General features: G+C 32.2%; 1 protein-coding gene across 2 annotated transcripts in view; it reads right to left on the bottom strand.

Moving 5' to 3' along the window:
* Window positions 1-447: 447 nt before the first annotated feature.
* LOC114331030 (STE20-related kinase adapter protein alpha) overlaps window positions 448-26,639 on the bottom strand; it is a 66,774-nt gene continuing 40,582 nt past the window's right edge. Inside the window, exons 5-7 of one of the 2 annotated variants that reach the window (XM_050656070.1) lie at window positions 22,878-23,059; window positions 15,208-15,387; window positions 448-769 (exon numbers count right to left, since the gene is read on the bottom strand). In XM_050656070.1, the coding sequence (XP_050512027.1) occupies window positions 480-769; window positions 15,208-15,387; window positions 22,878-23,059 (652 nt within the window). In that variant the 3' untranslated portion in view covers window positions 448-479. The remainder of the gene's footprint in view (window positions 770-15,207; window positions 15,388-22,877; window positions 23,060-26,639) is intronic. The other variant, XM_050656071.1, reaches the window with a different exon arrangement.

The raw sequence follows: 26,639 nt of genomic DNA, 5'->3' as shown, positions 1-26,639 counted from the left end.
GAAATGCTGATTACTGGTCCTTGTGCTTGCTAAATATGGCTTTAGAGCATTTTAGGAATTTGTGTCCGGTTTCGCAATGCAGCAATAGTGTATCTTCCTTCTTCCACCCGTACCGGGTCGCCGTTGATGAATGAGATCCGGTTTCAAGACATCGTTGGTAAGTTCTCTGCACATTTGGACGACTAACATGCAATTGTCTTGCCACATTCTTTTGGTTTGCTCCATTTTCAAGCAATGTAACAATCTAAATTATGATTTCTGAGAATTTTATGATTTAATAGGTTTGAAGCTCTTTGAAGCATCGGGCTACCTTCTCAGTACACGCGATAATTAATTTAATTTAATTAACATAAAACAAATTTAAAAATGCAGAAATATAAGATTTTCTAAATTTTGTAGGTGGCCTGTTTTCTCCGACATGCAGTGTAAATAAGAAAAGTCTAGAGATGTATGTTAAAACATTTTTTATTAAAAAATAATTAAAAATCCCATTCGCATGTGTAAAAATCTAGTTGAGACAATTTATTTATTGTGTCAAAATTTTCTATTTCATCTGTATCAAATCCCACACGGTCACTTAATGGCAATGCTGGCTTCAGTAGTTCTGGTAGAGGTAGAGCTCTTTTGACAGTCTTAAAAATAGGATGGTTGATCAACTGCGTAGCGGAAGGTCTATCGGTCACATCCCACATAAAGCAGAGAGAAACAAATTGGTGTAAATTATGGCTAAATCTTCTGTTTAAAATGCTCGAACTAATTTCCGTATCTACTGAAACAATATATGCTACAATATCTCATAACAATATAAAATATAATTAATCAACAATAAAATAATTAAGGTATGTACAGCTGGTTCTAAAAAAACTGATACGACTCTTAAAGCGTATTTTGTAGAAAATTGAGCAGTGTGCTTTGAAGGATAAATACTTATTACATATTTACATACTGTCACTGCATCTTAAAATTTGTCAGATAACTTATTCTGTTCAACCTCAAAGAATGACTTCACATGCTATTATAGCAAGAAATCCCTATTTTATGTAAAAACTATCATTTATATACTCTTATAAAATGCAGGAATTTTATGAATTAACATATAGGTATGTAATCAGTTGTTTGTTGTTTGTTTATTTTATTATTTGTCTGTCATAATAAATATAATATATTGTCAGAGCAATCAAATACACTGCTCAAAATTATCAAATCTTACTAAGAGTCGTATCAGTTTTTTAGGAACCAGCTGTACTAGTACACTTTAGAATTCTCAAAAAATCAAAAAAATCTTTTCTGCATTTTTCAATTCCTTATGGCTTTAAAAATAAGTTATTAAAATATTTTAGTGAAATTCGAAATTTAAAATTGTCTATATCGGTCTTAAGCTCATGCGCGTTTTCGGCTCTCTCAAGGTGCTCACGCAGCTACAGGAGAGAACGCGTATTTCTCTCTGGTAAATTAACGGTTTCCTTTATACAGTGATGAGCGCGCTAATAACCGGCAAAATAACGCAAAAGATGGAAAACATATTTATTAAGTTGTGAGATAAATTGAAATGAAACTAGTAGAGTTGGGAAATTTAGCGATAGAAACGTATAAATTTAGATTATATTGATTGTTTCCTATCTTTAGACGTATCAGAGGAGTATGTCAACTAAAACCGTCACAGTGGCAGTTTCCAAACTCGTCCGATACATCTAAAGGTGGAAAACAATAAATAGAATATAAATGTATAGGTTTTTATCGCTAAATTTCCCACCTCAACTAGTTTCATTTCTTTTTATCTCACAATTTAATATATGTTTTCCATCTTTTGCGTTATTTTGCCGGTTATTAGCGCGCTCATCACTGTATACATTACAGTAGAATATATTTCAGAGTTTATTACGTGTTATCAGTCACAAATCACATGGCCTCTAGATTCTAGATGCTTCGCGACAATGCTTTATTCGGATATGTAATTCAGCGCTCAGAGATTTGCATCGGAACTAATCCAAGCGGGAAATTAAGCGGGAATTTTAAAATTTAATTTTGCTAGGAAAGTTTAAATATAGCTTAAAATATTTAAATATAACGTGGAATAGTTGGGAAAAAAATTTACATTTAAAATGTAGAAATTATTTTTAAATTCGAATATACGAAATACAGTTAGTGAAAATATAAGACATTAAAAGGTAATTTATTTATTTAATACCCGTAAAAGCCTTTTGTATATATTTTTTACAAATCATTAAGTTCTAAAGTACACGAGCTTGTAAAACATGTCTTCGATTTTATAGACCAATATAGACTCACTTTCACGATATTTGGAGAAAAATACAAAGAATAATGTTATAATAAAACTCTTTGGGCTCCTCCCCTAACATAATTTGCAGTTGGTAAAAATATTGTTGAATTGGCAGTCCAAATATCATTGGCTATATTTAATGAAGATCGTATGAAACTAATGAAGGAAGTTATGGGTTGTAATACCGTTGGTTTCGCTGTTTATAATTACGTGCGGATAAAGGACGAATAGAGAATTTTCATGACCAATGAAAAAAAAAGAAAAGAAGTCTTGAAACAATTTTTATTTTTGGCCTTCTAAAGTGTACTAGTACCTTAAACTTCAAATTTATTCTTATTACTTTTCTACATAGTTCAGCTATTAGATAAATATAACTAACTTATTGCAGGAAAGAAAAAAGTGTAACAAAAATCCTATAGTCTAATTAGTTGCAATTCGCAGTTCATTACATGTGCAAATCATCAAACAGCAGGTATAGACAAGGCGAAAACGGCGGGTTCGTTGGAAAAAATATTCCCATGAGACTTTTTTGCATAATCACCTTCGTGAGACATTCCAGAGTAAGGTTCAAGAAGTCGCCCACACGAAAAATGGTCCAAATTTTTTTAAACAACTTTTTTTAATCAAATTGCAAAAATCAATATTTTCGGCCCGCACAATTTTTTTTAGATTCTTTGGACCATTCTTGACAAAAAAGGTCTCTAATTCTTCTCAAAAGTTGATCGTTTTCGAGTTATAAGCAATTTAAAATTGAAAAAAAAAACGAAAAATGGCGATTATTAATGCTTAATAAATCGGTTAAAAGTTATTATTATGAAAGTCAGAAAGTTGACTAAATCAAAGTTTAAAGCCCCTCTACAAGATCCTGAAGAAATGTTTGTCATTGTTTTATTATTAAGCTGTTATTTTTAAGTATGTAATAATTTCATGAATTCACGTATCAGGTGGCCGTCTATGATGATTGAGAAAGAGACGCCATTCCGGCAGCCCAATCGTGCATCTTAGACTACGGCTCCACGGGCGACAAATTTACGCTAGAAGTAGTCGTAAAACGAACTTAAGGTTCCGCGGAACGGAATAGGAATAGCCGAACTGAACCGACTACAGGACTTGTGCGTAGTCGGTTCAGTTCGGCTATTCCTATTCCGTTCCGCGGAACCTAAGTTCGTTTTACGGCTACTGCTAGCGTAAATTTGTCGCCCGTGGAGCCGTAACCTTTTACTCGCACTCACATTTACAGCCGCGTCAATACGATCTTACCGCTCATTGTTAATAATTAAAAATAACAGCTTAGTAATAAATTAATGACACAAATTTCTTCAGGATCATGTAGGGGGGCTTCAAACTTTCAATTTAGTGGCTTTCTGACTTTCATAATAATAATTTTAACCGAGTTATTAAGTTTTAAAAATGGCCATTTCCCTGTTTTTCAAATATTCAATTGTTTATAACTCGAAAACGATCAACTTTAGAGAAAAATTACAAGAGATCTTTTTTGTCTAGAGTGGTACAAAAATTTTAAAAAAATTTGTCCGGACTAAAAATATTGATTTTTGCAATTTGTTTAAAAAAATTGTTTAAAAAAACTTTGTGGACCTTATTCTGGGGTGTTTCACGAATGTGATTATGCAAAAAAATCTCATGGGAATATTTTTTCCAACGAACCCGCCGTTTTCGCCTTGTCTAGTAAGGGTGGTTGTTAATAAATAAGCATAAACCATGATAAAAATCGAAAAAAATTTCTGAAAAAGAAGTAAGTGAAAAAAAAAGACTTTTTTCATTTAATTCAATATTGTGAACAAACTACACATTTAATGCATACACTGAAGGTTTTCACCTCCGATTTCGGTGAACTTCCATCGATTTTCATGAAAATTAGTGAGTAGAGAAAACTTGCGCTTTTACCGTGGTTGGTGGATACTACCCATTCTTAGTCCAGGCACCGAAGCTTTTCACCTCGCAATTTTTACAGAATGGATCGATTTGCTTGAAAATTTGAGAATTAGTAGTGGATAAGCAAAGGATCAAAATCTATATGATGCCGAAAGGCGCTTTTACCACAGAGGTGGTTGCCACCCCCCATGTCGGGGGTGGAAATTTTTTATTATATTTTGACCGCAAAAGTTGATAAAATCATTCATTCTTAGCAAAAAATGCTCTATACATTTTTTTGACAAAATTAATAGTTTTCGATTTATTCGCTATCGAAAGTGTTAGTTTTATATCGAAAAAATCAATATTTCTCAATAATACTCATTTACGATTCACTCAATTTTTGCCGTAGAAAAATCTTTTTCAAACCAAGTTCTTGGGAATTAAATAACCTACAATTTCATATTGAAGCATTGTTTCGTATCTCTGATGCTAATCTTTCTGTTCTGAAGAAAATGGCATTTTTTACCAAACTACAAAAATTTGTTATTCGCTTTTAGCTCCAGTTTTTTAAAAACTAATCATTCTATGCCAGTCCAATTTATAGAATCTATTAATAATACATAAATAAAGCAGAATGAATAAGACCAATTACAAAAAACACCGCCAACTGACATTATTATGCTTCCAATTGAATTTCTCCTTATTTTTTCAAAAAAATATATTGATTTTTTAACCGTAACTTTTTAAATTTTTATCTTAGAAAGTTTGGTAAAAAAGAACTTTGTAGGTTTTTACAAGATCTATAAGCCTATTAATATTAAAATCTTTTTAAACTCCTCAGTCGCAAAAAGAGGTGACTTTAAAAGGGTTGGTAAAGGTGGTTTTTGCATATTATTACAAGTTTTAATTGTCAATAGCTCACTCAATTTTTACAGAAGAAAAAATTTTGCAAACCAGATTCTTGGGAATTAAATAAGCTACAATTTGATATTTAAACATTTTTTCGTATCTCTGATGCTAATCTTTCTATTCTGAAGAAAATCCATTTTTTCCAAACTACAAAAATTCGTTATTTGCTTTTAACTTCATTTTTTAAAAAACTAATCATTCTAAGCCGGTCAAACTTCTAGATCCTATTAATAATACATAAAAAAGAAGACCAAATAAGGTCAATGCCTAATGTTAATTAGGGTGGTGATTAGGAGGTTGCTTCCGATCACTTTTCGCTGAAAAAATAGGGACTGACATTCTTTTCATTATAAGTCACTTAATTTTTGAGCTAGAGACTTTTTTTATTTCTGAAGATAGATATTTTTAAATACTTTAAATTAGTTTGAACAAGTTATCCTCGAAAAATGCATAGTTTTCCCGTATTTTGACTTTGAAACTAAAATATTTAACGAAGAAGAGCTAACATATAATAATGTATATCTCGATTACTATTGGTCTTAAAGAAAATTTAAAAAAAAATGTTTTGTTTATTTTTTTAAAAGGTACATTTTTGTTATGTAAAGTTGTTTTGATAAAACGAAAACTTTTGGAGTTATTAGCAGAAAACTTATTAAAAACATTGGTTTTTTCGATATAAAACTAACACCTTCGATAGCGAATAAATCGAAAACTATTAATTTTATCAAAAAAATGTATACAACGTTTTTTGCTTAGAATGAATGTTTTTACCAACTTTTGCGGTCAAAACATAATAAAAAATTTTCACCCCCGAGATGGGGTGGCAACCAGCCCCATGGTAAAAGCGCATTTCGACATCATATAGATATTGATCATTGGACTATCCATTACTTATTCTCAAATTTTAAGCCTATTTTAAGCTTCATTACTTGGACTATCTCGGGGATTAACATTATTTTATTACAAATAACAGCACAAATCGATAAGGGGGCAAATTCTAAGCAAAATTTGTTATCATAATACAATACTTTTTGATTTATTAGATATCAAAGATTTTAATTTTTCGTAAAAAAAATACGTGTTTAAAAAAGTCCAGTTAATTTAGTGCATTTAGTCAAAGAAACCTGAAGTATACCCCTAGTATACTGAAATCTGAAGTCAGAAAAGCAATACAGCAAGCCAAAAACAATAAAACACCCGGACCAGATCAAATCCCTGCTGAGCTACTTAAACTTTTGGATGAGGAAAACATTACCTGCTTAACCACTTTCTTTAACAAAATTTACAACGAAGGAAAAATACCAGATGGTTGGTTGGAGTCACTGTTTATAACATTACTGCAAAGTAAAGCAGGCTCACCAAATGCAGCGATTTTAGACTAATCAGTTTGATGAGTCACGCACTTAGATATTTTTACGAATTATACAAAACCGAGTATTCCTTCTGTGTGAAAGTAGAATGGGTAATAAGCAATTTGGATTTAGAGATGGTCTACGAACTAGAGAGGCACTACTTTGTATGCGCGTTTTTTTTTACAAAAAAGCTGTGAATTCCTAAAGAACGTTTATGTTTGTTTCATCGACTTCGAGAAGGCATTCGATCGCGTACAACACGATATACTTTTCAGTTGCTTACAGCCAGCAAGACTTACCACTACGATATAAGACTGCTAAAGCTAAAATACTTACATGTATTACAATTAAGTAGCATCTAGGCGAGGTTAGCAACCTACCTAGTGCAAAATGAACCAGTGCTCAAAGAACCAACGGGATGCCTCGGAACAGGACGGATACACAGATGACGAAAACGGCGAGAATCAGGAAGAAAAAATAAGAAAAATATACTTAGAATTGCGACATGGAATATAAAATCTTTGAACAACAGAGATCAGGAGTTAGAAAAGGAACTGAGAGAAAATAAGATAGAGATATGCGCGATCTACGAAACACAAAAGAAAGGGAAAGGACAGATGTGGCTTGGTGAATAGTTATTGATCTTTAGTTGTGTACCTACCAAAAAACACGAGAGCCAAAAAAGGCGTGGCCTTGATGATACACAAAAAATAGGCAGATAACATAAATGAATGTCAATACAGATCAGAAAGAATCATAGTTACAAAGATCAAATTAGAGAAGCAAAAAATAAATATTATAGGACTTTATAGCCCAGAAAACTGCAAACCTGAAGTCGAAAGACTGCACTTTTATAACGAGCTTCAACAGACAGTCGAGGAAATACCAACCAATGAGATAATATACATTTTAGGAGATATGAACGCAAGAGTCGGTAACAGAATTATGTATACCAGGAATAAAGCAACGATTCAATGAAGAAATCAAAAATGAGAATGGAGAACTACTTATTAACTTTTGCTCTCAGAACGAATTCCGAATAAACAATACGTTCTTCAGACACAAAGATCAACAAAAATATACACTCCAAAATGCAAGAGGACACAGATCCGTTATTGATTATATATTAACAAACAGAAATATGCATCATTCTCAAGTACTAGACATAAGATGTTTAAGTGCAGCTAATATCGGAAGTGATCACAACCTATGGATTGTTTTTTAACCAAGAGGAGTGATTCAAATTTACCGCGCTGTATTGCTTGTTTGTAATTGGTCCAACCGCAGGCAAGTTTACTCCACTGTTATAAAATTTTGACACTAATGACATTTATCAAATTTTGACACTAGTGACATTTCATAGGTTAATTAAGTTATATCGGCGATTTTTGTGTTTTCTGTGTTATTCCTTTAATTTTTAGATTGTTAGTCTACTTTTACATAAAAAGCAGTTGTTTTTGGAACTCTTTAGCGACATATTAATTTAATATAATATTTATGGATTACCGTTGAGGGCCGACTAGATCAACCAAAAAAGAAGATGTATTTGGTAAAATTTGGTTATTATTCTAGTGACTTTCTTGGGTGTGAATCTGTCTTTTTAGTTTACTCCTCCTGGTTAAAAAATAAACTATAGTACTTGGAAAATGTAGAATACCTACAGCTACAAAGAAATAGTAAAGAAGACCCTATTGAATGTGAGACAAGAATAACGGTAGAACAGCTACGAGACTTGTCAACACTAGATCTATACCAGAGAAGACTGCAAAAAGTACTGAATGAAAACTACATAACACCGGATGAAGACATAGAAGAAAGTTGGAGGAAGATTAGAGATAATATCAAAATAGCAGCAAAGCAAGCACTTGGAGAACATAAGATAAGTAAACATATACGAAAGAAAAGGAGAACACCATGGTTACCAAGATTAGAGATAATATCAAAATGGCAGCAACGGAAGCACTTGGAGAACGTAAGATAAGTAAACATATACAAAAGAAAAGGAGAACACCATGGTTCTGTGCAGAAATAAAAATAAAATGTGAAGAAAAAAGAAAATCTACCTAGAATACAAATCCAAAAGAACGAGACAAACATATGAAGAATATAAAAGAGTACGAAATGAGTTAAACTCAATAGTAAGAAGTAAGAAAACAGAACATTGGGAAGCATTTTCAAAAGAGATAGAGCACGATTTCTACGGGATGCAAAAGGAAATGTGGAAAATGATAACAGGTCAAAGAGCAGAGATGAAGGAATTGATAGAAGTGAAACATATTGATACAAATACATGGACAACTTACCTAAAAAAGCTGTATCAAACAGCTAATTACAAAGAACTGGAAACACCAGTATTAGAATCGTATGAGCAAACAGAAATTAAAGAGAAAGATATAACGAACGCCTTACAAAAAAGATGAAAAATCGAAAAGCACCTGTGAAAATGGAATAGCTAATGAACTTTTAAAATGCGGAGGAGAGAGACTTCACAAAGAACTGAATATCCTGATAAGTAAAATAATAAATACAGGAAGAATTCCAGAAGAATGGAGAACCACTCAAATGATAGCGTTATTTAAGAAAAGTGATAGGGCAGAGCCCAGTAATTATAGAGGGATAAATTTATTGAGCACTATACTGAAACTCACAACAAAAATACTGATGCGAGAAAATAATGGCGTGCATAAATATATCGGATGAACAACAAGGATTTAGAAGTGGAAGATCATGTAACGATGCAGTTTTTGTGATAAGCCAAGTAGCGGAGAAATCATTAGAATATAACAAGCCTGCCTTTTTCTGTTTCATAGACCTAGAGAAAGCGTCTGATAGAATACAATTGATACACCTACTATATGACAAAAATTTACCACTGGATATCATAAAACTGATAGAAAACATATATGTATGTAAGAAATAAAATAGAAATGAAAGTCAATAGAATAATAGAACCCATAGAAGCAAACACAGGAATCAGGCAAGGAGATTCACTATGCAATATGCAATAATGAAACATGTGAAGAAAAAAAGAGGGTACAAAATGAACGATAGAGAGATAAAAATACTCTGTTACGCTGATGACACCGTGTTAGTAGCAGAGTGCGAAGACGACCTACAAAGATTACTGTACGAATTCAACATTAACGCAAAAGAAATGAATATGAAAATATCAGCCCAAAAAACAAAAAGCTTAGTAATATCCAAAGAACCAATAAGATTCAAATTGGAGCTAGACAATCAAATTATACAATAAGTAATGACTTTCAATTACCTGGGAATTAATCTATCAACCGACAACAATATCGAAGAAGAGGTAAAATGCCAAATACACTCACAGACAAAAAGATTGCATATTTTGTTTTTGAAATATATCTTTTTCCTTTTAAAAAGTTTTGTACTTTTTATTGCTAAATAAGTTGAGCTGGACTATCCTACGTATATTTATGGTCAAGTAACTTGCATATTGCAGAGTCACAACTAATTTGTAGAGAAATTAATGAAATAGTCTGATTTTGTCTATAACATTTAATTAGAAAGAGAAACAATAACAATATAACAATATTTTACCGCAACATTGTAACAATTTAGTACCTAGTATTTCCTCCTCAAGCTTTAATTATTGCCTGCATCCTTCTAGACATGCTCCGCAAAATATCTTGGATGGTTTCTTGCGGAAGTCGATTCCATTCTTCCTGTGCAGCAATTCTTGATTCTGCAATTGAGTTTGGAGCTGGATTTCTTGCTCGTATACGTCTTTTTAGGATGTCCCATATACGTTCTATGGGATTTGCATCAGGAATGATTGGTGGCCAGTCTAAAGCCTCAACCCCAACATCCTCAAGATACTGTATGACTGTTCCTGCGGTACGTGCACGGGCATTATCATGCATTAGCACAAAGTTATCATATCCAATGAAGCCGGCATGAGGAAAGACATCTTCTTCAAGGATGTTTCGTATGTACCAGTCAGCATTCATTCGAGTATTCACCTCAATCAGCTCCGTACGACTCTCCCATCTAATGCCACCCCATAGCATTATGGAACCGCCACCAAAGCTAACATTTTGTACAAGATTACATTCTGCGAAACGTTCCCCAGACCTTCTGTATTGGGACCGTGCAAGTTCGGCAAAGCGACCCCTATTTCTACGCTCTGCAACTTTATTCGCACTTTTAATTATATTGGCCAATTATATTAGTCCTGGTTACTGGATAATTGTCAAGGCCATAGTCCAAAAAAATAATAAGAAGAAAAAATAAGATTCAGGTTATGTTATCCAAACGTAAACAATTGTATGTGGTAAATAAAATTAGTTATTAAAATGCAGGACTGCAAGCAAAATACAATTAATTAAATTTACCTTTATATAATAATTGCATATCATATCAATATTGTGGAGCAATATATAATTTTTCTGCTTCAATGACAGAAGGTATGAAATATACGTCAATTTGACAATTTCAATTGACAATATGAATTATTTAAGATAGTTGCAATATTTCTCCGCGACTCGCGCACGGCCGTTTCTCGTTTCCCTTCCAAGTACTTGCACACTGCGAATACTCGATCACGTCCATCTGGCTTCCATAATTGTATCCTCGTTTCATTTGTGAAAAGAACTCTTCCCCATTGATGTTCGTTCCAGTTAACGTGGGCTCTTGCAAAGTGCAACCTTGAGTTTTATGCCGTGGTAGAAGAAGTGGAACTCTGGCAGGCCGTTTTGGATTCAAACCAACCTCTAAGTCTTCTAGTTACAGTTTTGACACTTACATTAACTTGTTTTGTGATCAGTAATTCATTTTTGAGATGGGGAGCTGTAAGTGTACGATTTCGCAAAGATTGACGTCTTAAATATTGGTCTTCTCTTGGCGTTGTACATCTTTTTCGTCCTTGGCCAGGTCGCCGTTTGGATTCTCCAGTCTCATTGTATCGCTTTACTATACGAGAAACAGTCGACTGATGGATATCCGCTATGTAGGCAATATCTTTTTGTCTGTAATCCTCATTTCTTAAAGTAACAATTCTAACACACACTAACTCGCTTATATGTGACATATCAGCAAGAAAATTGCAGAATCGAAAAATAAAACTCTCCAACTGACATATTCTAACTGACATTTCAACAAAACAAGAATTGTCAAGTCGCCAAAGCACACTTTCCATACTATGCAATGTTTGTGAATTTGTGACATTATTGCATTTTCTGCTATAAAGATATGTTTAATCATTTATTTATCTCTTATAAATTAAAATACATCAAATAAATAAATAAATAACATAAATAGATAAATACATAAATAAAAAATACTTAAGATTTCAAAGATGAAAAATAAACAAAATAACGATTGAAGATAAAATATGCAATATTTTTGTCCGTGAGTATATTTAAAGCCAGTAGAACGGCCGGATGCCTAAACAGAATTTGGAAAAACAAACACCTAAGAGTGGAAACAAAGGCCCGAATATATAAGTCAGTTATTAGACCAGTTATAATATGACTTACACGGCCGAAACAAGACCAGATAGAAGCAAAACACAAAGACATCTGGAGACCAACGAAATGAAGATCTTAAGAAGGATTGCTGGAAAAGGTTGAAATATTCGATTTGGAATTTGACGAATAAGAACCTACGTTTCATTATATACAATTCTGCTCCTACTGGGTCTATAGACTTCATACATACACATTTTTTTTACTTTCTCATAAGCTATATTTTTGCTAAGAATATTTTTTTCGATAAAATACTTAATTTTTGACTTAGTTATTTGCGAAAATTTACACGTCTAAAAACGTGATTTTCTTTCGTTAAAAAGTTAATATATTCACTCACAAATAACTCTGAAAGTATTCACTTATAGTTAGAGAACGAAATATCTAGCTGTCAGTGATTCATTTCGAAGTTCGTAGATTATTACGGAATTTGAGAGAAGTAATTTCAGTGGCGTGTAAAATAATGCTATAATTTTACGTATAGAATTCTACAGGGTTTAACAAAAATACAGGTCATAAATTTAATCACATATTCTGGGACCAAAAATAGTTCGATTAAACCTAACTTACCTTTGTACAAATATGCGCATAAAAAAAGTTACAGCCCTTTGAAGTTACAAAATAAAAATCGATTTTTTCCAATATATCTTAAGAAAAGATTATAGTGAAATTTAGACATCCCATAAAAATTTTTTGGGGGTTTTGTACCTTTAAACCCCCCAAACTTTTGTGTACGTTCCAATTTAATTATTACTGTAGTGCCATTGGTTAAACACAATGTTTTAAAAACTTTTTTGCCTCTTAGTACTTTTTCGAAAAGTCGAGTTTTTATCGAGATATTTTGAATATTTGTCAAATCCACAACATATTTGTATATGGTTAAGTACGATTATGGAGACTGTAATAATATGAAAATTTATTTATGATTTACATTTTTAGGTATATTTTGAACCATATTAAAAAAGAAGCCACATCTCGATAAAAGGTGCCTTATCAGAAAAATACAAAGAGGCAAAAAAGTTTTAAAAACACTGTGTTTAACTAATGGTATCGCAGTAATAGTTTAATTGGAACGTACACAAACATTTGGGGGGTTTAAAGGAACAAAACCCCCATAAAATTTTTATGTAAACATATTAAAAAAGAAGCCGCAACTCGATAAAAACTGTCTTATCGAAAAAATACTAAGAGGCAAAAAAGTTTTAAAAATATTGAATTTAACTAATGGTACCACAATAATAATTTAATTGGAACGTACACAAAAGTTTGGGGTGGTTTAAGGGAAAAAACCCCCATAAAATATTTATGGGGTGCACAAATTTCACTATAATTTTGTTTTAAGATGCTCCTGCCATAAGAATGCCCCATGTCCGTTTTTAATAAAAAATCTCTAATAGTTTTCGATATATTCGAAAAAATCGATTTTCATTTTGTAACTTCTAAGGGCTGTAACTTTTTTTATGTGCATATTAGTACTAAGGTAAGTTAGGTTCATTCGAACTATTTTTGGTCCCAGAATATGTGATTTAATTGATGACCTGTATTTTTGTTACACCCTGTATAATTGAATGGGTCCGCCGAATAACGTTGTAAGCGCCACATTGTTCGTGTTTGATAAGTCGAAGAAAAAGTTTTAAAATTGTGATAATGATGAGTTTATACATTTTAAGGGTGAGTAGTACAGTTTCCAATTTGTATTTACAAACTTTATTGCTAACTTTTAAAATGTTTAAGTTTGCCATTGTTATATTTCGATTTCTTAAAAATGAGTGATGTGGCGCTTACAACTTTATTCGACGGACCCATTCAATTTTATATTTATAGATACTATTAATTATTTTAGTAAGCAATAAAAGTAGTAAGTAACATTTCATGCAACAATTTCCTGCCAACTATTTCGTTCTTAAGTATAGTGAAAAACTAAATAGAACAAAAGTTGCTTAGAATTATTACTCCACTTAGTTAATCCACTTCTGGACTTATTTTGAACGTATATTTTTTCACCCCCAAGAAGGGGTGTTACTCACCCCTAGGGCAAAAGCACACATTAGAACAGTATCACTTTTGTTCTTTGACATGTTACCTATGTGTATGCCGAATTTCATGTCAATCCAAGTGGTTCTTTAAAATTAGCAGGTTTTGAAATACTTTACCGTGAGTGAATAGACTATAAAGCGATTTTTATAAATAACTCAAAAACTCAAAAAGTTTTTACAAAAAAGTTGATGTTCTTATGAAACTTGAAGCTAATAAAAAATCGAATAAATTTCTTACTTGAAACACCTTTTAATCTTAATTCAAAATGAGTTATAGGTAGTTGATTTTTTTTTTTTTTTCGGTGAGTACTCATATTTAAATATCCAAGCTTAATGGCAAAATTATGCATTCGATACCATACAGGGTGGGTCAAAGAAAACAGTCCACCTCGATATTTGGCAGTATTTATTAGATTTTATGGAAATGACGAAACATGTCGATTTTTGATCTAAGGGGGACATATTTTTACGGTACATACATTTGTCATTTGTCAACCCTCTCCCTTCCACTTCCCCCACCCATTATTTTTAAATACGGAATAGGGGTCGTGTGCTAGCCAATTTAAAAGATTATTCAATTTTCGATTCAGTAATATAAACATTAACATAATTATTATACCGGGTGTCCAGGAAAAAAAATTTGAATTAAATTAATTGACACAAAAAGAGGAATGTATACCTCGTCCAATTTACTTACCGTTGCACGTCATCCGCGCCATAGCCTGTGACATGATACCAACACGAAATATCTAGGCGGTAGGTGTGTTCCCCTTTAGAATCATTTTGATTCTAAAAAAGAACACACCCACCGCCTAAATATTTCGTGTTGGTATCGTGTCACAGGCTATGGCGCGGATGACGTGCAACGGTAAGTAAATTGGACGAGGTATATGTAATTTATTTAATTCAAAATACATTCTACTGCTGTCACAAAACAGAAAAAATGTTTTTTGATCAAAATAAACATTGCTTTTCGCCTAATTTCATTGTTCAAGCTGCCACCCATCTCCCTCTTGGTAAATTGCATATTGAATTTAAACGAAAAACAATATTTATTTGTCAAATAAACATTTTTCTCTGTTTTCTGTCAGTAGTAGAATGTATTTTGTCTTAGATCAAAAATCGACCTGTTTCTTCATTTCCTTAAAATCTAATAAATAATGCCAAATATCGAGGTGGACTCTTTTCTATGTAAAAAATGGACACTCAAACATCGCATTTAAAAAGTTAAAGAAAACACTTTTGATTTTTATAATACTTACCTCCACAATCTAAATTTTCACCTCGAGGAATTGTAGTTTTATCTAAAAGGGGTGGAACACAACCTCGCACTTTCTCCGTTAACATTAATGTTTTTGACATCCCTGAGAATGGTTCTGATCCGTTAGCTAATTCGCATGTTAAAATGCCAAGACTGTAAATATCGGACTTTTCATTGTAACCTATAAAATAATAATATATTTTATTTATACTAATACAGTGATGAGCGCGCTAATAACCGGCAAAATAACGAAAAAGATTGAAAACATAATACATTGAGAAAACAAAAAGAAAAAGAGATGAAACTAGTGAAGGTGGAAATTATCGTTATAAACGTATAAATTAACATTACATTACTTAGTTTCCCACCTTTAGACGTATCAGAGGAATATGACAACTGTCACTGTGGCAGTAGAATTTTATAAACTACTCCTGTCACCAGTGGCGGCTAGTCCTATGAGGCAGGTGAGGCAGTGCCTCACCGGTATATCAATCGACTCTTTACGTTATTTCATCATCAATTCTTTAAATACAATTTAACTGTTTGAAATTTGCTAAATAACTTTATTTTCGTTATTTCATCATCAATTATTTAAATACAATTTAACTTTTTGAAACTTACTAAATAACTTAATTTTTATTATAAAACTTAATAACTTTATTTTTATGATAAAAAATAGAAATAGGTAGGTACGGCCCTGACCCCGTATCTTTGTAGTTAAGCGTTCTTCATAAATACATCGGTAGGTACCTACCCTACGTGGGAGTATATATGCGTCTCATTCTCACTTTCTCAAATTATAGCAGAAGCACTGCCTCAGATGGGTCCTTGTCTAGCATATTACGAAGCCGCCGGTGATCGGCCGGCCGCAATAAAATTTAAACTGAGACTGCCACTGAGAATAATTTTTGGAGCCGGGATTAAATATCCTTTCAGAGGCTGGCAAAAATATGACTCTAGCGTGGTTTTGCAGTTTCAGTTAGGTAGTTTGTTAAAGCAGTTTGTTGTGGTTACGTGTACTTGGCCTTCTTACACTCTGGTTACTTACTATTAGTATAATTGGATGTTTAGAATATGTTATCATGCTGTGACTAGCTGTATGCCATTTTCCAAATGTCAATTAAATAAGTAAATTAATAAAAAAATTAGAAATTATGATTTCTTTCATAATAATTTTACTTTTAAGCACGCTGTTTAATAAAAAATATAAAAAACCAAAAAAATAAAATTTAACCCTTAGTTTATTTAACATAAAAAATCAATCTGATAATATAACAGTAATTTGCTTACTTGCTTGTTTTTATTTAATATATATTCAATACATTTACAATATAAGATTGGTTCCAAATGAAATTATCACGTTTGAAGGTATATTGATTGCGCACAATAATTTCATTTTAGCAAGTGATTAATAATAAAAGAATCAGTCAACAGCGTAACCAGGATGATCCTAAGGGGGTATGGGTCTCCGGGGGTATGGAATTAAGGAGGATGTTAAGGGTATGGGGCGCTTATAACCCCTAAAAACCCCCTGGTTACGCCACTGAAATCAGTTGTACGTTCTTGTCATGTAGTATATAATGTAAATTTTGCTTAATATGACTGTGCAACGCTGATGAGACCAAGAAAGGACGAAACATCTGACTCACACTGTTTGATATGTGGTATCATATTAATTATTTTTAGCTAAAAAAACAGCTAATAAGAGTATGAACGATGTTATAGACTTAGAACTTTCGACTTTCTTTTGCGAATAAAATAATTGTTATTTAATATCGTTTGCAAGCCTTAAAATAAATACGGTGCCGTTTTGTGACGTTATGACGCCACAAAATCGACCTTCCGGCTATTAAAGAAAAGCTAACCATAATAATACAGTAAACTCCCTCTATAACGAGAACTGAAATGGCGTACTAATTACCTCGTTATAAGCGGATCTCGTTATATCAGACAACAATATTATGTAATATATTATGTTTAGGATGTAAAAGAAGAAGACCAACGACAGACAGATGTCAGCGACGTAACGCCATTCCGGCTAGCGTCATGTAACTTGTAAGTTGTAGCTTCTTGATTGCTAATAAAGATTTGTATGAACAATACTGTTTAATATTTGATTTACATGACGAAAGGAACTTAAAACAGTACATATCACCACTACTGAAATGTTTTGAAGCCTCCTACATAGTTTATTAGGTGTCGATCATCGACTTCAACAATGAAACTTGGCCATCGCAAATTGTAAATTTCCTACGATATTCAATATCGGTCGACAGATAAATAGGAAAGAAGTTACAGCGGTGGAATTTATTACAGCACTGGCCTCGGTAAGCACACAGGTGTTGGACATACCTCGTTATAAGCGAAACTTCGTAATACCCGTGTTCGTTATAGAGCGAGTCTACTGTAATATTCCTCAAGTGTAGTGTGCCTCACCATCTTGTACTATCACGAGCCGCCCCTGCCTGTCACAGACGTCTAAAGGTGAGAAACTATGTAATGTAACGTTAATTATTTATACGTTTATAACGATAATTTCCGCCTCCACTATACAGGGTGTCCCGAAAAGATTGGTCATAAATTACACCACAGATTCTGGGGTCAAAAATAAGTTGATTGAACCTCACTTACCTATATACAATAGTGCACACAAAAAAAGTTACAGCCCTTTGAAATTACAAAATGAAAATCGATTTTTTTCATATATCGAAAACTCTCAGAGATTTTTTATTGAAAATGGACATGTGGCATTTTTATGGCAGCATCATCTTAAGAAAAAATTTAAGTAAAATTTGTGCACCCCATAAAAATTTTATGGGGGTTTTGTTCCCTTAAACCCCCCCAAACTTTTGTGTACGTTCCAATTAAATTATTATTGTGGCACCATTAGTTAAACAAATTATTTTTAAAACTTTTTTGCCTCTTAGTACTTTTTCGATAAGCCAGTGTTTATCGAGATATTTTGAATATTTGTCGAATCCACCACATATTTGTATATGGTTAAGTACGATTATAGAGACCTGTTAATAATCTGAAAATTTATTAATAATTTACATTTTTAGGTATATTTTGAAAAAGAAGCTACATCTCGATAAAAGGTGACTTATGAAAACAAGACTAAGAGGCAAAAGTTTTAAAAGCACTGTGTTTAACTAATGGTACCACAATAATGGTTTCATTGGAACGTACACAAATATTTGGGGGGTTTAAAGGAACAAAACCCCCATAAAATTTTTACGTAAATATATTGAAAAAGAAGCCGCATCTCAATAAAAACTGGTTTATCGAAAAAATACTAAGAGGCAAAAAAGTTTTAAAAGCGTTGTGTTTAACTAATGGTACCACAATAATGAATTACTTGGAACGTACACAAAAGTTTGGGGGGGTTTAAGGGAACAAAATCCCCTTAATTTTTTATGGGGTGGACAAATTTCACTATAATTTTGTTTTAAGATTTTCCTGCCATAAGAATGATACATGTTCATTTTCAATAAAAGATCTCTAACAGTTTTCGATATATTGAAAAAAATCGATTTTCATTTTGTAACTTCAAAGGGCTGTAACTTTTTTTATGAGCAGATTTATACTAAGGTAAGTTAGGTTCAATCGAACTATTTTTGATCCCAAAATGTGTGGTATAATTTATGACCAATCTTTTCGGGACACCCTGTATATGTATAATGTATACAGTGATGAGCGCGCTAATAACCAGCAAAATATCGCAAAAGATGGAAAACTTAATACGTTTCGAAACAAAAAGAGATGAAACTAGTGGAGGTGGAAATTATCGTTATAAACGTATAAAGAATTAACATTACATTACATAGTTTCCTATCTTTAGACGTCTGTGACGGGAGTATTTTATAAAATTGTACTGTCACAGTGACACTTGTCATATGTATACGTCTAAAGGTGGGAAACTATGTAATGTAATGTTAATTTATACGTTTATAACGATAATTTCCACCTCCACTAGTTTCATGTTTTCTTTGATTCGCAATGTATTATGTTTTCCAACTTTTGCGTTATTTTTCCGGTTATTAGCGCGATGATCACTGTATATCCACTGATGCAAAATTAGTGTCATCCTTGTGGGCTCTGAAGGACAGAGATAGCTTACAGCGCTTTTCTTTAATAAATTCAGATATATTTGTCAGTTTACGGCAACTTTGACTTTTTAAGTTTTAGTAAACAAAATTTTTATTAAAAATAATTTTCACGGATGAACAAAAGCGATCTATGCTCAAAATGTATTTTAGACATGGACAACGAATTAACGGGGTATGGGTTTACTCAGTGGCGTAGCGTGAGTGTCGGCTGCCCGGGGCGGAAGACAATTTTGCTGCCCTCTTATTTAGGTATTTTAATTTAATGTATACTATACATTACACACATTAATTATAGAGAACTTGTCAGCGAGAATAGTCATCATTATTCTGCATTATACAGGTCAGATTTCAAATACAAAAATTTATCTAAGTTTTACAATCACGTTTATTAATACAAAAATTATTTTACTTTAACCAATTAGATACATTGATCATTGATATAACTTAGTATGGTCCTTCTCAGAGGCATTTTCAGTACGTCACAAGTGACCGAAAAAAAGGTATACTCTTTCTCAGAGGCATCTTTCAGTGCGTCACAGTTTTTCGATTTCTTTCTAACGCATTAAGTTGGAAGTGACAGAAAAAAAGGTACGTCCGTGATCACAAACATTTATTCTAGTTGTTGATAGATGGCGCTATAATCGAACAAAAAATGATTTACGAATTATATATACGACTATAATCTGTACAATTTATAAGACTATACAAATTAAAGAAAATACCATTTTATAAATGCAATAAACACAATTGATTTGTTTTTATACCAAATTGCAAATACAAGGGTTATACTGCAACACCCTTTTCATATTTGGCTGATTACGATTCTGACAACGGTCACATTTAACTTAAATGTCATGTTACAATAAATGTTATAAATGTGTATTATCACGGACTTACCTTTTTTTCGGTCACTTGTGACGTACTGAAAGAGAAGGACCATAAGTCAAGTGAGTCTGCATTAATTAATTTATTTTCGTTGCCTGTAGCACCAACGAAAGTCCTCAGTCGAAGTCTTTCCAGCTTGAAATCCTGCTAGTCCATTTCGTCAGATGCGTAGTCTAGATTACATTCAGTGATGTCTGGATCTAATAATATAGCCGGCGTTAAATAAGCAAACTTATCCGTTAAATTCTGTGGCTGTTGAAAACGATTACGAATTTCTACAATAACTCTATCTAACGAAGAAAACAGCTTTCGTCTCAACTCATTTTCACAAGACAAGTTAGCATCTCTATTTCCGTCATCAAAAATATGCTTTCTTGTTATGCGCCTCTGAGGTGTTGTGGAAATTCCAAGTTCTTCACACATATTTTTTGCATAACCTACAGCGCCATTTGCCCATTCCTCTCTTTTCTCTGTCAATATGATCAAAGCATTTACTTTCTCAGTTCACACTCTTATGTCAAGTCCCCTTGTTTGTAAATATTTTTGTGCATCATTTACTTCATGCAGCACCGGTTGCCACAGGCCCAAAAAACAAAGAAAGGAAAATGACTGCATTGAAACTAATAGTAAATCACCTGCATATGTCCTAGTGTTTAAGCTTTCACCTGCCTCTGTCAGTTTTTACAAAGTGACGAGAATGCCTTTGTAACGATGCCATGTCACATTTACGGCATCGCCTCTTGCACTCCACCGCGTGTCTTGAACCCTTTTTAGCTTTTGGCTTTAGCTGCTATCAGTACTTCCCAACGGTGTGTCAATGAGGAAAAAAGAATAGCAACGTTCTAAAGTGCCGAAAAAAGTTACTGAATCCACCTCAACTGAGGCAGCGTGTAAACAAACTAAGTTTAACGAATTATTTGAGCAAGGTACGAATTCAGCTTTAGGGTTTATTTCTTGAATTATTTGCTGAACTCCTGAATACTTTCCAGTCATAACAACAGCATTATAATATGCTTGGTTTCTACAGTTGCTTATATCTAGGCCATCAGCTTGAATCTTGTCCAAAAACATCTTTGGAATGAGTGTGGAGACGATCCACAACACGAGTGGATTGTGTCTCACTGGTATTCAAACACTTCAGTGTTTTCTTTGTTCCACACACTGAGTAACGTATAGGGTAGTAAAATAATTGCCGATGTATGTAATAGAAGTCATTCTCGCTGATTGTTAATCATAAACGGGGAATTCCCACAAATCAGTATAGACGTTATTGCCAGTCGTTACAAAATATCATTCAAAGAAAAGGAATTCTCCGAATTCGTCACAAAATAAGTAATGAAAAATTCCGTGCTCCTTTCAATCGGTCCGAATTTGTAGTTGAGATAAAAAAATAAAATGGTTCAAATATTTACAAAATATTTTTATCATTTATTGTTAAATTTTGCCGCCCCCTAAAAGTGACACGCCCGGGGGCGCCCCTGCCGCCCCCACTGCGCTACGCCACTGGGTTTACTACAACCAAGATGCTCTGAAGATTTTGCAGAACTATTCGTCGCGTTGCAGATGTTTATAAAGAAACGGGAAGCGTAACTCACAAGTCAGGCAGGCCTAAAGTGCGAACTGAAGAAAACATCGAACTTTGATCGAACTGATCAGAACAGTTATTGTAGATCAACCACATACATACATCAATCCGACATTTATACTGAGACGTAGGTCTTTCATATGGAACTTGCCAGCGTATTCTTAAGCAAGATTTACATTTTCAACCTTATCGTTTACAAGCCTTCCATGAAATCACAGTAAACGTATTACAACACGTATTACAAATTACAAACATGTATTACAAATAATAATGATGACGTATTACAACATGTCATCTGGTCAGAGTGTATGCGACGTCTCAAATCATAGTAGAAATTATTCTTGATCAATAATTTATTTTGGATTAAAAAATTACTACTAATTATACTGTTTTTATTTACATTGGCTTTATTATCTTCAACCAGTTTATACCTTATGCGAAATTAAAAAATGTTAATGTTCGACGTCATACGTATAATTATGACTAAAGTCAACTAGCTCTACAGCTAACGTCTAAAGGTGTAAACTATCGATAGTGGCAATGTAATGTAAATTTATAGGTTTCTGTCGATAATTTCTCAGCTCTACTATGGTCCTTTTCATAGGCATTTTTCAGAGCGTCACAAATGATAGAAAAAAAAGTAAGTCCGTGATAATACACAACATTTATTCTAACATGACATTTTAGTTAAATCTGACAGTTGTCACATTTTATTTGCAATTTGGCATAAAAACAAATCAATTGTGTTTATTGCATTTATAAAATGGTATTTTCTTTGATTTGTATCGTCTTATAAATTGTATAGATTATATTCGTAGATATATTATATAATTCGTAAATATTTTTTTTCGATTATAGCGCCATCTATCGACAACTAGAATAAATGTTATAAATGTCTGTAATCACGGATGTGCCTTTTTTTCACACATACAATTTAATGCGTTAGAAATAAATCGAAAAACTGTGACGCACTGAAAGATGCCTATGAGAAAAAGAATATCTCATCCTTTCTATATTTCACAACGTATTATGTTGTTCATTTTTTGCGTTACTTTGCCGGTTTTTAGCACGTTCATCACTGTTATTACTTACCCTGTAAATTTTGTTCAAGCAGTTCAGGACTTAACCAGTTTAAGTTTTTTTCTATAGACCTAGGGAAAGAATGGATCGTTCTCTGCCATCTACCATTTTTTACAATGGGACATGCATACCGCATACCAGTTAAACAAATTTGTCCTGTAACTGAAACTAAAATGTGACTAGCTCTTATGGCTCTAAAAAATAAAATATAAAAATTAATTGATCAGCCATATCAAAATAAAGAAAATATCTAATTAACAACAGATACAGATACAACTTTGTAAGGTTTAGGTACAAATAAAACTACAAAGATAAAGCAAATAGAGAAATAAAGTTATAAACAATATAACAATATTTTATAAGGCATAAATACTAATCGGTTATCCAGTTGCAATCAGATTATAGTGTAGTGTGTGTTGAGTAAATGTCTTGTTACTTAGTAAAGTCGACTTAATTATCTTTACAAAGAGACGCTTATTGTATCCGGACGTCTGCGGTCCCTCAGTTGAGTACCGATCCCACAAGTATAGAAATTATTTTTATTCATTAAAGGGCCTAGCCGGGTAAGATAATGAAAAGTGCCCCCCACTCGATTCGAATTCCATATAGGTCACCGTTTAGCATATATAGTGAAACTAACTTTCTGAAATTTTTAGCCCCCTAGGTGGTGATGTGACCCACCTAGAGCCTAATTAGGCTTTTTATGTTTTTATTTTTTATCTCAGCCGCATCGAGAACTAGCGAAAAACTTTAAATAAAAAATTTGTAAAATTTAAAAAGTTCTGTGCGAAAATTTTTTTTTTAATTTTTAGCGGGAAATTTAAATTTTAGAACGATTTTAAAATTTTAAATGAGTATAAAAAAATAACTAAGACATTCGTTTTCACGAAAAAAATATATAACGTGTATTTTTGCATAATATTTCACCCTGAATTTTTTCAAATTTTTAAAATTGGTGAAACGCACCTTCAAAAATAAAAAACCGCATTTTTTCGGTCTTTTTTTCGTTTTTTGATAAAATTTTATACATATTTTTCAAAAAAGGTAACACCGTCACTGGAGCAGGTAAAAAATTTAAAAAGAATTGGGGTTTGCTTAATAAAAATTTTTTGTAACACCATCCATTTTCAAGATACATGGCGTTGAAGAAAACAAAATTTTACACATTTTTTACGATTTTGCCGAAACTACTGGCAACATTGTAATAAAACTTGGCGGGTTTTAAGAGGTAGTTATTGTGCATGTTTTGACATACAATTAAGGATTTGATATTCATCATTGGCGCGCTTAGGGGTAATGGTCTGAACTTTTCAAAGAAAAGAAGATAGTACGCCACTGACCTATTTCAAATTAACAATCATTTTTAAATTCCTCATTCAATTTGCGATAAAAAAAACTATCTTATCATTTTTTCATACGGGGCGCCGTTTTGCTGCAAAAAATAAAATATCTTAACGCTTCCAAAGTATTCGAATTAGTTTTTATAATGGACGTACGAGTTTACGTATGTAGATGTAGAAACTACTAATAGAAGTTCGAATACTTTGTAAGGGTTAAGATGTTTAATTTTTTTAATAAAAATGGCGCGTCGTATGAAAAAATTGGAAGATAGATTTTTTGTCACAAATTAAACGAGGGATTCAAAAAGGATTGTTAATTTGAAATATGTCAGTGGCGTACTATCTTTTTTCTTTAAAAAGTTCAGACTATTACCCGTATACGCGCCAATGATAAATATAAAATTCTTAATTGTATGTCAAAAAATGCACAACAACTACCTCTTAAAACTCGCCAAATTTTATTACAATGTTGCCAGTAGTTTCGGCAAAATCGTAAAAAATGTGTAAAATTTTGTTTCTTCTTTTTGTTTTGTTGTATATTGAAAATGGATGAGATTACAAAAAATTTTTATTAAGCAAACCCCAATTATTTTTCAGTTTTTTACCTATTCTAGTGACGGTATTGCCTTTTTTGAAAAACAGGTATAAAATTGTATCAAAAACCGAAAAAAAAACCAAAAAAATGCGGTTTTTTATTTTTAAAGGTGCGTTTCACCAATTTTAAAAATTTGAAAAAATTCAGGGTGAAATATTATGCAAAAATACATGTTATATATTTTTTTCGTGAAAACGAATATCATAGTTATTTTTTTATACTCATTTAAAATTTTAAAATCGTCTAAAATTTAAATTTCCCTCCAAAAATTAAAAAAAAAATTTTGGACAGAACTTTTTAAAGCTTACAACTTTTTTATTTAAAGTTTTTGGCTAGTTCTCGATGCGGCTGAGATAAAAAATAAAAACTTAAAAAGCCTAATTAGGCTCTAGGTGGGTCACATGACCACCTAGGGGGCTAAAAATTTCAGAAAGTTAGTTTCACTATATATGCTAAACGGTGACCTATATGAAATTCGAATCGAGTTGGGGGCACTTTTCATCATCTTACCCGGCTAGGCCCTTTTTAATTAGGGGAGTGCATATAGATTTTCACTTCGGAAAAAATCAAACAAGATAGAACTTCTTGTAATTTCATTAAGAAATGTTTAATAAACAACATATCAAAAAGTTCTGCTAGAGAAGTGGGTGCTTCATTTTTTATTAAACAAATGAACTACGAAATTAGATGTTTTTTTAAATAACTCCGAAAATATAAATTTTAGAAAAAAAACTGACTTGACCATTGAAAAATTCAGAAAATTTTACAAAAAAAATCTTACATAAAGAATTTTCTAAAATTAAATCTGTACATTCTATAATTTTTTATTTAACGCTAAAGTCACAACTAGCGTACGGCGAAGTGCACGGTTGAGTTATTTTAATGTAATTCTTTAACTAATGCATCAAATGAAATTTTACAAATTGAACATGAAAGAAGAATAATTAAGCTTATGGTTATAATAGAAAGAAATAAAATGTATGAATTTTGTTTAAAAATGATTTAAAAATGTGTAACTAATACAATTTTTCTTATAAAACTCTCAATTTCGCACAACTTACCTTTCAAGTATCTTACTAAATGATGTTTTATTCAAAAAAAATCTCAAAAATTTAGTTCAAATGATACGTCTCAAAAAATGTAATTTTTGAAATCTTCGTAGTTTTATAGAATTACCACCACTTTAAGACGGTATTACTCAAGTTTGAACAGATCTATTACAGTTTTATAATTGCTTTTTTAAAGCTTAGGATGTTATCTTTAAAATGCACTAAATTATTTTACTTTAGAAATAAAATAAACTATTTCTTTTTAAGAAAATTAAGAAAGATATCAAAAATGTAATACAAAAACCGAAAATTACCAGCTAAAAAAATGTTTAGACCTACAAAGTGATCAAAACTATTTTCTGTAAAATTTACCTAAAATACATTTAATAATAAGCTTCAAAAATAATAATACTCTGGGCTAATTAGCAAAATTCATGGAAAAGTTATTTACCAGCAATTTTATTGCTGGAATCGAATTATAAGATCCTATATATTAATAATATAGGTATGCAAAGTCCGCAGATAGTGTGCTACTTTTTTTATAAACAAAATGGCGCCGACAAATCGTATTTTTTTCAATTATTGCTCTATAACTCCGAAGATTTTAACTTTACAACAAAAACACCTTAATAAAAATTCACCGCAATTAAATTATGCATAGAGATATGTTTTTCACGATTTGCCCCGACGAAAATTTTCCTTGGAAAATGCAGGTTTTCCTAACAAAAACTCTAATTTTCAAATAAAGTTTTAGGTAAGTAATTATTAATCAATAATTAAATAACTTAGT

This window comes from Diabrotica virgifera, chromosome 7 (assembly GCF_917563875.1).
Source record: "Diabrotica virgifera virgifera chromosome 7, PGI_DIABVI_V3a".
Lineage (NCBI taxonomy): Eukaryota > Metazoa > Arthropoda > Insecta > Coleoptera > Chrysomelidae > Diabrotica > Diabrotica virgifera.
Note: the sequence above shows the minus strand (reverse complement) of the source record. Positions and strands in the feature narration are given on the sequence as shown.